At 45.1% G+C, this 14,103-nt stretch overlaps 1 protein-coding gene across 2 annotated transcripts in view; it reads left to right on the top strand.

Annotated features, from left to right (window-relative positions):
* EML5 (EMAP like 5) overlaps positions 1 to 14,103 on the top strand; it is a 225,207-nt gene that overhangs the window by 195,992 nt on the left and 15,112 nt on the right. The window contains exons 24-33 of one of the 2 annotated variants that reach the window (XM_069736471.1): positions 3,485 to 3,573; positions 3,656 to 3,832; positions 4,333 to 4,534; positions 4,757 to 4,883; positions 5,792 to 5,806; positions 9,519 to 9,597; positions 9,694 to 9,823; positions 9,892 to 9,990; positions 11,544 to 11,564; positions 12,698 to 12,871. In XM_069736471.1, the coding sequence (XP_069592572.1) occupies positions 3,485 to 3,573; positions 3,656 to 3,832; positions 4,333 to 4,534; positions 4,757 to 4,883; positions 5,792 to 5,806; positions 9,519 to 9,597; positions 9,694 to 9,823; positions 9,892 to 9,990; positions 11,544 to 11,564; positions 12,698 to 12,871 (1,113 nt within the window). Of the gene's footprint in view, positions 1 to 3,484; positions 3,574 to 3,655; positions 3,833 to 4,332; positions 4,535 to 4,756; positions 4,884 to 5,791; positions 5,807 to 9,518; positions 9,598 to 9,693; positions 9,824 to 9,891; positions 9,991 to 11,543; positions 11,565 to 12,697; positions 12,872 to 14,103 lie in introns of those variants that run through there. The other variant, XM_069736479.1, reaches the window with a different exon arrangement.

Genomic DNA, 14,103 nt, shown 5'->3' with positions numbered 1-14,103 from the left:
CCGGCAAAAAAAAATCTTTACAAGTTCAATGAAACCACAAAATCTTAATATTCAAGTGGATTCAAGTGTTTTATTGTGGATATTTTATTATAATTAGTATTTTGTCATGTCACCCTTACATTTTAACACCATCTGCAGTCGTTTAGGCATGGATTCAGCAAGGCTGGCTAAGTATGTGGAGTCCATGTTTACCCACAGTGTCTTCAGCACCTCCTTTAGATTGTTGATGTTGCTGGGTCATGTCTCGTGTCCTTTGAGCCTCCCCTGACCAGCCTGAGAGTGCTCTCATCACTAAACATCGCTTTCTTCCACACTTCAGATGTCCAATCTTGATATTTCTTACAAGCCTTTTCTTCTTCATTGCTGCTGTGAGCAGGGGCCTCTTTGCGGCACGGCAACTTGGTAGACCCAGGTCCTTCTGCAGGCGGTGACGAATTGTCCTAGTTGCGATGTTCTGGAGGAGCATGGGGTACTTGTTTTTTAGTTCAACAGCAGTTATAGAAGGATGTGACATCACTTCATGCTTCAGAAGCTTATCAGTCCTCGGTGAAGTCTTCTTAGGTGCGCCAGAGCCTGACTTCCTCTGCGGTACCATCCCTGGAGGCAATGATGCCGCCGACCGCTTCAGTTGATAAATTGCTTCTCTTGACACTCCCAGATCTCTAACTACAGCAATCACCAAATCCCCCTTCTCGAGCAGAGTCAAGGCACGGGATTTCTCTTCCATTTTAAGCTTCTTTCAACCCATTGTGGGAGATAATAAAAGACTGCCTAATAGCAAAACTGGCTGAGCTGCACATAACAACCAATCAGAGTGCAGCTTTCGCTTAACCAGAGAAGTGAAAACTGAGCGTTGATTGGTTGATATTTGCGACAAAGCCAGCTTTAATATTAGACCGTTATTTATTATCTCCCCCATTGTGTACACTTTTAAAAAGTGAAATTATGATGTGGATTTTATATGTAAAGTTTTTTTTTGCCGACACTGTATATAGCAGCCATAGTATATAGCACAGGCCACATCGTATTTGTCTGCTATATACTACATGGCTCCTATATACTACGTGGCCTGTGCTATATACAGTTGTGGTCAAAAGTATTGACACCCCCTGCAATTCTGTCAGATAATACTCATTTTCTTCCTGAAAATGATTGCAAACACAAATTCTTTGTTATTATTATTTTCATTTAATTTGTATTAAATGAAAAAACACAAAAAGAATTGTCCTTAAGCCAAATTGGATATAATTCCACACCAAACATAAAAAAGGGGGTGGACAAAAGTATTGGCACTGTTCGAAAAATCATGTGATGCTTCTCTAATTTGTGTAATTAGCAGCACCTGTAACTTACCTGTGGCACCTAACAGGTGTTGGCACTAACTAAATCACACTTGCAGCCAGTTGACGTGGATTAAAGTTGACTCAACCTCTGCCCTGTGTCCTTGTGTGTACCACATTGAGCATGGAGAAAAGAAAGAAGACCGAAGAACTGTCTGAGGACTTGAGAAACCAAATTGTGAGGAAGCATGAGCAATCTCAAAGCTACAAGTCCATCTCTAAAGACCTGAATGTTCCTGTGTCTACCGTGCGCAGTGTCATCAAGAAGTTTAAAGCCCATGGCACTGTGGGTAACCTCCCTAGATGTGGACGGAAAAGAAAAATTGACAAGAGATTTCAACACAAGATTGTGCGGATGTTGGATAAAGAACCTCGACTAACATCCAAACAAGTTCAAGCTGCCCTGCAGTCCGATGGTACAACAGTGTCAACCCGTACTATCCGTCGGTGTCTGAATGAAAAGGGACTGTAGGGTAGGAGACCCAGGAAGACCCCACTTCTTACCCTGAGACATAAAAAAGCCAGGCTGGAGTTTGCCAAAACTTACCTGAAAAAGCCTAAAACATTTTGGAAGAATGTCCTCTAGTCAGATGAGACAAAAGTAGAGCTTTTTGGGCAAAGGCATCAACAAAGAGTTTACAGGAGAAAAAAAAGAGGCATTCAAAGAAAAGAACACGGTCCCTACAGTCAAACATGGTGGAGGTTCCCTGATGTTTTGGGGTTGCTTTGCTGCCTCTGGCACTGGACTGCTTGACCGTGTGCATGGCATTATGAAGTCTGAAGACTACCAATAAATTTTGCAGCATAATGTAGGGCCCAGTGTGAGAAAGCTGGGTCTCCCTCAGAGGTCATGGGTCTTCCAGCAGGACAATGACCCAAAACACACTTCAAAAAGCACTAGAAAGTGGTTTGAGAGAAAGCACTGGAGACTTCTAAGGGTATGTGTCCACGTTCAGGATGGCCGGCGGCATCGTCGGAGCGGCTTAGCCGCTCTGCTGTAAGCCCCGCCCCCTTTCTGGGACGCGATGATGCTGGATGTGTTCACAGCACACATCCGGCATCATCGCTCCCCACCATAGGGCCCTGTGCTATATCTTGCGGCGACGCAGCGTCGCCGCAAGATATACGGACATGCTGCGATCTAAAAAGACGCGCAGCATGTCCGGAGTCGCAGGGCCGCCGCGTGCGTGTTACCATGCATAGTGGAGACGGGATTTCATTAAATCCCCTCCACTATGCTGTAACATCTGGACGCTGCGTGTTTGACGCTGCGTCCCTATGCAGCGTCAAACACGCAGCGTTTACTGCACGTGGACACATACCCTAAGGTGGCCAGCAATGAGTCCAGACCTGAATCCCATAGAACACCTGTGGAGAGATCTAAAAATGGCAGTTTGGAGAAGGCAGCCTTCAAATATCAGGGACCTGGAGCAGTTTGCCAAAGAAGAATGGTCTAAAATTCCAGCAGAGCATTGTAAGAAACTCATTGATGGTTACCGGACGCGGGTGGTCGCAGTTATTTTGGCTAAAGGTTGTGCAACCAAGTATTAGGCTGAGGGTGCCAATACTTTTGTCTGGCCCATTTTTGGAGTTTTGTGTGAAATGATCAATGTTTTGCTTTTTGCTTCATTCTCTTTTATGTTTTTTCATTTAAGACAAATTAAATGAAGATCATAACAAAGAATTTGTGTTTACAATCATTTTCAGGAAGAAACTGAGTATTACCTGACAGAATTGCAGGGGTGTCAATACTTTTGGCCACAACTGTACTATGTGGCTGCTATATACATACATACATACTTATTCTAGAATACCGATGCGTTAGAATTGGGCCACCATCTAGTACTGCATATTAGCTGTGTTCAAGGTGGTGCTGTTTTTGGAATAAGCCACATGTAGACTAATCGCAGACAGCAGAATTTTGATTGCAGCTCTGGCTGTGAGTGATGCAACTGGAATAAAGCAAATACTCTGCGTATTTCGAAGGCTGTAGGAGCACTCATCTCTCTGCCTCCCCCTGCTGGCTGAGTCTGCGCTTTGCTGCAGTGCATCCTGGTAGATGTAGCGTTTCTCTGCACAGTACAGGAAGTGATGGGGTCTCAGCGGCTCCCCCTGGAGCTCAGTCACTTCTGTGTTCTTCCCAGGTAAACTCCTCCAAGTGAACACTGGTGCTAAGGAGCAATTGTTTTTTGAGGCCCCACGGGGGAAGCGACAAATGATTCCAGCTCTTGAGGTAAGATGGGGGATCACAAGTGTCCGTTGTATTAGGGAGCGTCCCCCAAGGTCACACGGGCGCTGAACTGTCTATTTCTCAGGTAGAAAAAATGTCCTGGTCGTCTTGGACAAGTGTCCTGGGTCCGAGCTGCGAGGGGATCTGGCCGGTGATTGGGGAGGTCAGCGACGTGACGACCGCCGCACTCAGCAACGACAGCAAAATCCTCGCCACCGGGGATGACTTTGGATTCGTAAAGCTTTTCCGGTATCCGGTTAAAGTAAGAATCAATGAAAACTACAAATGGAGCAGAGCCGGACGTGTACAGATAATGTAGTAGATGTCACATGCAGTCCTATGTAACACCACAGATGGATAACTCACTGATTACAGATAATGTAGTAGATGTCAGCTGCAGTCCTATGTAACATGCTAGATAACACAGTGATAGTTCTCTGACTACAGATAATGTAGATGTCAGCTGCAGTCCTATGTACCATGCTAGATAACACAGTGATAGCTCTCTGATTACAGATTATGTAGATGTCAGCTGCAGTCTTATGTACCATGCTAGATAACACAGTGATAGCTCTCTGATTACAGATAATGTAGTAGTTGTCAGCTGCAGTCCTATGTAACATGCTAGATAACACAGTGATGGCTCTCTGAGTACAGATAATGTAGTAGATGTCACCTGCGGTCCTATGCAACAGCACCGATGATATAGTAGATGGTACCTGCAGTCCTATGTAATACTGGTCCATTTGTTATATTTCTCAGGGGAAGTTTGGGAAGTTTAAGCGGTATGTGGCTCACTCCTCGCACGTCACTAACCTGCGCTGGATCCATGATGACGGGCTCCTGGTCAGTGTTGGGGGTCCCGACACCTCGTTAATGCTCTGGACTCATGAAGTGGAAGGACACCGAGAGATGAGACAGTGCGACAGCGAGGAGTCTGACATAGACTCGGAGGAGGATGGAGGTACAGGAGAGGATAGGAGAATGATGGGATTAGTGGTAGCAAAAGCCCCTGTCCTCTTGGTGACAACCTTTCTGGCTGTTGTTATGGCTCGGCAGTAGTTGTCACCCAGCTTTTCTAATGTTCTGATACTTTCTGTGTGTTTTTTTTGCCACCTAGTGGAGCCTCCTGTGGTTGGGTGCGGAGCTGCAGACTCAGTGACCATTGTCATCACTTTTTCCCCAGGTTATGACAGTGACGTGACGCGGGAGAATGAGATGGCGTACACCATCAAAGCCTTATCCTCCAGCATCCGGCCAACGGTGGGAACCAAACCTCACCTGCAGCAGAAGGAGCTATCCTTGGACGAGAGGTAACATGCGACATCTGCAGGAGCAGCGCTCAGTACACATCTTGGATGACAGTCAGTGTCCGGAGAATCCCAGTGGTCTGCAGAGACCACCAGAACTCAGTGCTGTTGACCTAAAACGGTTGTCCAGATGAAGCTTCTCCTCCACCTTGTGATGATGCCGCTCCCCCATTAACCTTTCCCAGTGTGATGATGCCCATCCCCAACTTACTTAACCTCCCGCCCTACCCCTAGTGTGACCTTTCTAATCCTCCCTCATGTGATGATGCCCCTCCCTCATTTGACAGTGCTCCTCCTCTTCATGTGATGATGCCCCTCCCTCATGTGACAGTGCTTCTCCTCTTCATGTGATGATGCCCCTCCATCATGTGACAGTGCTCCTCCTCTTCATGTGATGATGCTCAACCCTTATGTGACAGTGCTTCTCCTCATGTGATGATGCCCCTCCCTCATGTGACAGTGCTCCTCCTCTTCATATGATGATGCCCCTCCCTCATGTGACAGTGCTCCTCCTCTTCATGTGATGATGCTCAACCCTTATGTGACAGTGCTTCTCCTCTTCATGTGATGATGCCCCTCCCTTATGTGACAATGCTCTTCCTCTTCATGTGATGATGCTCTTTCCTCATGTGATGATGCTCTTTCCTCATGTGATGATGCTCCTCTTCCTCATGTGATGATGCTCCTCTTCATGTGATGATGCCCCTCCCTCATGTGATGATGCCCTTCCCTAATGTTTTGATGCTCCTCCTCTGTGATGTCCCTCCCCCTTGTGATGATGCTCCTCCTCTCCTTGTAATGATGCCCCTCCCCATCTGTGGATACAATGTATCAGGAGCTGGTCTTCTCCTTTCTGTGTTTCGCTTCGGTCACTGATGTTTCCCCTTTTTCTCTTTTTTGCTTCCTTGCAGGCAGGGAGTCGTTCGGTGAGTGGTCTCCGCTGCTCCTTCTTTGGTGGTCTTACGGGATGATTTGTCTCAACTGTATGGAATATGTGAGATTCCTTCTCCCTATTCTCACTTGTCTCTCTGAAATTTCTTAAAGGGGGGTCTGCACCCGAAAACTTATAAACAGCTACGCATTTGTCACTATTGATAATGTAGCAGCTGCTGTCACTCTTCTCTCTATTTTCCGCCACTTTAGAAGTCTTTTTTTCAGCAGGCAATAGATAACCTGTCACATCATTGCATTCGACCAAGGACAGTTTAGACAATATGTGGCCCAGGGCAAAGTTTAGTGTGGCCCCAAATGCTAACATATTGCAGCATCAGACACAGGCATTTGAGGGGGCACTTACATGAGCCAATAAATGAGCACCAGTCAAATATATTCAAGTTGTTTGGCACGGGGTTACCAGCCTCTTACACAGAAGACGAAGAATGATGGGGATAGAGCGATCGCTAATAGAGCAGGATGACGTTCTCGGCAGCACATTTCCTGATTACAATGAGTGATGTGTTACATACAGACACGCATACTCTATGCTACACACACACACACTCTCCATGCTACATAACACACGCCCCACGATGCACACTGCATGCTGTATGCCGTCTGTTACACACACAATTCTGTCTTCTCCTTTTCAGTTCCTCCAAAGTTCCGTAGGTTGAAGGACCTTCGGTCAGGTTTCCGTGTTGTATCAAACTTCGTAATAGACTTCTGGTCTTGGAAATTGCGCTGATGATATGCAACTGGCATTATCTCTGTACATTCTGGTCTGTAAAGGCCGGCAGCCTCAAGCTGACCTGCCAGCCAAACATACCAATGTAGGGTCATGTTGGAGATCCATCAGGAAATTGTGTGCGTCCCCTAACGCCGAGTTTGCCTCAATGTAGTAAAAATGATTGTAAAAATCTACACACTCTTTAAACAAGTGATGAGTCCCTGCAGCTCTGGACTGCTGGGGTCTAAATCCTCTGGACGAGGAACTGTCCTGGTCATATTTGATACAGGAAAGATATATATCTTGGTACCATGTTAGCCAGTGGATAGAAAAATATTTAGAATTTAGTGTCCTCAGTGGTTGATACCTTTTAATGGTATACCTTGTAACTGAAAAGATGGTAACAAATTGCAAGCTTTCGAGACTACGCATGTCCCTTCATCAGGCATAGACTAATACAAATTCTGAAAAAACACATATTTATGCACAATACAGCCCAGAAAAATGCCATAGCTAAGACAGGTGACGTGAAGCAGGTCCACCATTATGTGAGTGCTAAAATGTTTATGTCCATAACTGTTGGAACAGTTCATAGATAAGGAGTGAATGTTTTATTGTCCTCTGATTGGGATCTGGTTCTATGTTGTGATGACCCCAACGGTCTGAGGAGCAAATTCCTTAATTGATGTAAAAAAACATAAATCCATTCAAAACATTCATTCCTGCACTGAGTGTGTCAAAGGTCATCATCAGCTTATACTCCCAGACTCTTGTGTCTCTCTAAGATTTGAAGTTACCCTTTAATACAGGTAATTTCATGTCCATAATGCTGTGATCCGGGAGACAAAAAGGTATTGCCACAGGTAGATCCATTCTTTTTTCTCTTATTGTATGGGGCGATGGGAGTTCATCCTTGTTCTCAGTTTCTGCCCTGTCTCCCCTACATACTAGAGGCACCTGGTTTCTTCTTTAGCTTTGTAATGTAGCAGGTGATTCCTTGATATACATTATAAAGCTATAGAAGAAAATAACCGGGTGCCTCTAGTAGTCACTTACAATCCAAACCTGGAGGTGCTAAGGGGAGCTGCACGGAAATTACAAGCTTTACTACAAAAAGATGCCCGCTTACAATCCATTTTTCCAGACCGCCCACTACTGTGTTTTAGGCAGCCCCCAAATCTAAGAAGTATCATTGTCGGAAGCTCGCTGTCCTCTCCAACAGCTGCAGGAACCTTTCCTTGAAACCAGAAAAAATGAAAAACCTGTTCATTTATAATGACTACAGACAAAATAAAGATCCCCAACTCACATCAGGACTACAAGATCCCAGGTACTTTCAGCTGCATCACATCTAATGTGGTGTATCTAATTATTTGTACTAAATGTCCAACTTGGAGTCTGTATGTAGGAGAGATGGCAGAAACTGAGAACAAGGATGAACTCTCATCACCATACAATAAGAGAAAAAAGAATGGATCTACCTGTGGCAATACATTTTTGTCTCCCGGATCACAGCATTATAGACATGAAATTACTTGTATTAAAAGGTAACTTCAAATCTCAGAGAGACAGAAGAGTGTGGGAAAATAAGCTGATGATGACCTTTGACACACTCAGTGCAGGAATGAATGTGTTGCATGGATTTATGTCTTTTTATATCAATTAAGAAATTTGCTCTTCAGACTGTTTGGGGTCATCACAACATAGAACCAGACCCCAATCAGAGGACAATAAAACATTCCCACTCCTTATCTATGAACTGTTCCAATATTTATTGACATAAACATTTTAGCACTCTCACATAATGGGGGTTCTGCTTCACATCACCTATCTTATCTATGACATTTTTCTGGGCTATATTGTGCATAAATGTGTTTTTTTTTTTCAGAATTTGTATTAGTCTTTGCCTGATGAAGAGACCTGAGTAGTCTCGAAAGCTTGCAATTTGTTAACATCTTTTCAGTTAGCCATTAAAAGGTATCAACCACTGAGGACTCTCAATTCTAAATATTTTTCTGATCGTATTTGGCAATTTTTGGAAATTGTCTTCAGCGAAATTTGGGAGTTCTTCGCATAAGGATAAGTCACCGCTATTTACAGACTTCATCCCTTCACCCCAATATAGCAAAGGTACTACATAGGGTACATGGTACCAGGAAACCTACACACCTTTATCAGGATCATCAGTGGTGGTGAGACACCTGTGGGGAGCACTGGAGAGGGGCAAACGGACAGAGCGGAAAACTGTGCGGAGCAGACCTATATATGATAGGGGGGGACTGTGTGACCCAGTATCGGGCAGACCACTGCTGCCTCCAGGGTAAATTATAGCACAGGGGGCAGGGACGGTGACACACATTGAGCGGTCGGGTAGTGCAGCATTCCGGTGGTCCTGTGTGGCTTCTGTGGTAATGGTAGACCTGTTAAATTCTCCAGGAGGACATAGCTGGTTTCCTCTTTTTCCAGGACCCTCCGGAACATTCCAGCAGAGTTGACACTTATACCTGAGCGATCAGTAGATGGCTCCTGTAAGCGATGACTCTGGGTTTGTGCAGCTTTGGTCCGGATCTTGTTGTATCGGTCCCGGATGCAGCAGATCTAAGCTGTCTTCATGTTTCTAGTCTCCAACATTCGCTATTCCTGTGTAATTCTTATCTTTTTCTTACCCGCTGCTGTGTAGAGGTTCCAGGTAAATCTCTCGCTCTTAGTGCCCCCCATCACCGCTCCTGAATGCCATTGACACACCTCACCCATCATCACTGCCCAGGCAATAATCATGACCCGTGCTGCTTCCTAGAGGACACTGAAGGGATTTACAGAGTGTCGCAGTCCATGCAGCTTGCAGCCTGCTCCTGTATCATGTCTCATGGTCCGTGCCATGCCCTTTGCTCACCTGCGACCTCTGCAGATCGTTCTCTCGCATGAGATGAGTAATGCCCCGGCCGCCTCTTATTCTCAGTTCTCGATTTCAGACCTCCCGTTAGTAGAGCGTTACCGCAGCCTGAGAAACTCCAGACTAACAACGTTGGGAAGAAGAAGAGGCCCATTGAGGTGAGGAAGGGGCCAATTATTGGTTCATATTGATGTCTGGATTCATGACTCCAGTCATGCATTACTATGACATTGATGGATCCCATTGTCCTACAGGATCTGGTGCTGGAGCTGGTGTTCGGGTACAGGGGTAAAGACTGTCGGAATAACGTGCACTATATGAATGACGGTGCTGATATCTTGTACCACGCTGCCTCTGTCGGGATCTTGTACAATGTTGCCACAGGTAATGTACTGACACCACGCTCTTCACTCTCCCGCGACATCTCGCTCACTTCTTCTCTCATTTTATAGGATCTCAGAGTTTTTACCAGGAACACACAGATGACATTTTGTGCCTCACTATAAACCAACATCCAAAGTTCACCAACATAGTGGCAACTGGCCAAGTAGGTATGTTTGTACGTAAAGCGAGACTAAGCACCACACCCCAAAGTGTGACAATGTGGGGAGCACATGGCAAATTTAACTTTAAGGGGCTTTCCCAAAAACAAGCGTTCATTTTAATCAACAGATCTTGGAACAATAATAATTTCCACGTTTGGATGTTTAAGTAAAATGTTCCTCTGCTGAGCTGTGGTATCATCAGACCATGTCCCTGCACGGTCAGACACGGCCATTACACAGTACAGCAGGGGACATTTATAAGATTATCTTAGCGCAGGGACATTTTATTTAGCATATCCAATTGTGGAAATTATTACTATTCCAAGATCCGACATGTGGCGTAATAATACGCACATGTCGGACTCCCCCTGCTCAGCGCCGGAGCCAGCACCTTTCCGGGATCTATTGAGCTGACATATGTCCGCAGGTAGAATCGCGATCCACCCACGGCTGTTAACTAGTTAAAGGCCGCTGTCAATCTCTGAGAGCGGCATTTAACTCTTTTACTGGAAGCACCTTTTTTTTGTTTCTTTTTTTTTTTGTTTAACAACTTTTGGATTTTTTTTTCACCACTTAAATAAAAAAAGAACATATACATGTTTAGTGTCTGTGAACTCGTAATGACCTGAAGAATCATAATGGCCGGTCAGTTTTAGCATTTAGCGAACATGATTAAAAAAAACAAAAAATAACTGGTGAAATGACAAAAAAAAAGTGCAATTCTACACACTTGCAATTTTGCAATTTCTTTCCTATTTTCAAGTACACAACATGTTAAAACCAATTGTATCGTTCATAAGTACAACTTGTCCAGCAAAAAACAAGCGCTCACATAAGGCCTTATTGACCAAAAAGTAAAGAAATGATGTCTCTAACAAGAAGGGGAGCAAGAAACAAAAACAGAAAATGGCCTCGGGAGTTAAGAGGTTTAATAATCCTTTTGCAGATTATTGTTATGGATCGATCTACAGTCACAACTAGGGGGAGCTCCCTGTATACAGAGATACATGATAAGATCCTGTCTGCAGCCACCACTAGGGGGAGCTCCCTGTATACAGAGATGTATGATAAGATCCTGTCTGCAGTCACCACTAGGGGGAGCTTCCTGTATACAGAGATACATGATAAGATCCTGTCTGCAGCCACCATTAGGGGAAGCTCCCTGTATACAGAGATACATGATAAGATTCTGGCTGTAGCCACCACTAGGGGAGCTCCCTATATGCAGAGATACATGATAAGATCCTGTCTGCAGCTACCACTAGGAGGAGCTCTCTGTATACAGAGATACATGATAAGATTCTGTCTGCAGCCATCAATAGGGGGTGCGCCCTGTATACAGAGATAAATGATAAGATCCTGTCTGCAGTCACCACTAGGGGGAGCTCCCTGTATACAGAGATACATAAGATCCTGTCTGCAGCCACCACTAGAGGGAGCTCCCTGTATACCTTTTTATAAAATCAATAATGTTTTGACACTGGTATGTGGACATAAGACTTAACCTCTAATCTATGTGTGATGATTCTTATGTAGACATTTCTTTTCGGTGATTTCAGGTGATGCAGCGGACATGTCTGGTAAGTCATACTCTGTGTATGACATGATGAACCCATTCCTGTGTAGATCTATAAGGGTCTGTGCACACGATCGGTATTTGAAGATGAAAAATCTTCTGCAAATACTAATGTGTTGGTAGTAAAAAAGGCTACTTCAAGTATGTGCTTTTTGACACATTGCGGGTTTTTGCCATGCCTTGGAATAGTTGAAAAATGCTGCAAAATTGCTGAAAGATTTGACATGCTGTAGATACAAAACTGCTTAAAATCTGCAAGGAAAAAATAAGCAGCGTTTGCATGAGACATCTGGAATCTCAATCACTTTGTTGGTGCTTCATAAACAAAACTGAGGGGGAAAACACGTAAAAAATGCAGCACCCATGTAACTTGTGCACATACCCTTATTGTTCCACATGCTATTTCCGTATTTTTAAAAATAAGACAAACTTTTCCCAGAAAAAATTTGGGAGGAAAATGAGAATGGGTCTTATAGTCCGAATGTAGCTTACCGGGGGTGAGGGAGAGCAGCGGTGATCGTGGAGCAGGGCCATCGGAGGCAGGTGCCCTGCTACAGGAAGTCTGCGGCGGCGGAAGGAGTGAGGCGATGCTGAGGGCTTCAAGACAATGTTGGCAGCTAGGCATTGAACGGAGTCTCTTCTCTGCTCATTAATTTCTCGGCAGTGGATTCGAGGAATATGGCCGCCTGAGGCAACGCATGTGCAGATTTAAATTTCGTCTAATGTCGGCGGCCTTTTTCCTGACGCCCACCAGCAGGAAACAAATGGGTAGATCGGGGACTCCTCTCCTGCCTCTCCACTGGCATTTTCGTGACGCCCAGGTCACGCAGCCTCACACCGCCGAGTCACCCCTTCCTCCCAGCCCGAGACCCGCAGCATTGCCCCCCTCCTGACGCTGGCCTCCTGTAGCAGTGACTCTGCCTCCTGTGACGCAATCTCCCAATAAGATAAATTTGACCAAAAAATGGATCCCTTATTAAAAACAATTATTTTCCTCCCCAAAATTTGGGGTGCATCTTATGGTCCAGTGCATCTTATATTCCACAAAATATGGTGCATTTCTGTGTGTATGGGGGGGGGGAGCTCTTACTTTTTGTCTTGTCAGTTTCTTATTACTTGTGTCGATTTTCCCTTCAGCCTCGTCCCCCTCTATACATGTGTGGGATGCAATGAGTAAGCAGACCCTCTCTGTGCTGCGCTGCTATCACTCCAAGGGCGTCTGTTCCGTCAGTTTCAGTGCCACTGGAAAACTGCTCCTGTCTGTGGGGCTGGACCCAGAACATACGGTCACAATCTGGAAATGGCAGGAAGGTAAGTACTGAATATACAGGACAGGATATAAGTGATATGGAGGAACCGATGGTATGTAGGAGGAGACCTGGGATAATGGATGGTGTATAGGAGGAGCACTGGGGAGGAATGGATGTTGTATATAGGAGGATCAGTGTGGAGGAATGGATGGTGTATAAGAGGAGCACTGTGGAGGAATGGCTGGTGTATATAGGAGGAGCACTGTGAGGAATGGATGGTGTATATAGGAGGAGCACTGTGAGGAATGGATGGTGTATATAGGAAGAGAACTGTGGAAGAATGGATGGTGTATAGGAGGAGCACTGAGGAGGAATGGATGGTGTATAGGAGGAGCACTGAGGAGGAATGGATGATATATAGGAAGAACACTTGGGAGGAATCTATGGTATATATCAGGAGCACTGGGGAGGAATGGATGGTGTATATAGGAGGAGCACTCTGGAGGAATTGATGGTGTGTGTATATAGGAAGAGCACTGGAGGAATTGATGGTGTATATAGGAAGAACACTGGAGGAATGGATTGTGTATATAGGAGGAGCACTGTGGAGGAATGGATGGTGTATAGGAGGAGCACTGTGGAGGAATGGATGGTATATAGGATGAGCACTATGGAGGAATGGATGGTGTATAGGAGGAGCACTGTGGAGGAATGGTTGGTATATAGGTGAAGCACTGAGGAATGGATGGTGTATATAGGAAGAGAACTGTGGAAGAATGGATGGTGTATAGGAGGAGCACTGTAGAGGAATGGATGGTGTATATAGGAGGAGCACTGTGGAGGAATGAATAGTGTATATAGGAGCACTGTGGAGGAATGGATGGTGTATAGGAGGAGCACTGTGGAGGAATGGATGGTGTATAGGATGAACACTTTGGAGGAATGGATGGTGTATAGGTGAAGAACTAAGGAAGAATAGATGGTTTATAGGAGGAGCACTGTTAGGAATGGATGGTGTATATAGGAAGAGAACTGTGGAAGAATGGATGGTGTATAGGAGGAGCACTGTGGAGGAATGGATGGTGTATAGGATGAACACTTTGGAGGAATGGATGGTGTATAGGTGAAGTACTGTGAGGAAAGGATGGTGTATAGGTGAGGTACTGTGAGGAATGGATCGTGTATATAGGAAGAGAACTGTGGAAGAATGGATGGTGTATAGGAGGAGCACTGTGGAAGAATGGATGGCATATAGGAGGAGCACTGAGGAGGAATGGGTGGTGTATAGGAGGA

Source organism: Ranitomeya imitator, chromosome 1 (genome assembly GCF_032444005.1).
Source record: "Ranitomeya imitator isolate aRanImi1 chromosome 1, aRanImi1.pri, whole genome shotgun sequence".
In the NCBI taxonomy this organism is placed as follows: Eukaryota; Metazoa; Chordata; class Amphibia; order Anura; family Dendrobatidae; genus Ranitomeya; species Ranitomeya imitator.
The sequence above is the reverse complement of the archived record's forward strand: the minus strand, read 5'-3'. Positions and strand labels throughout refer to the sequence as shown.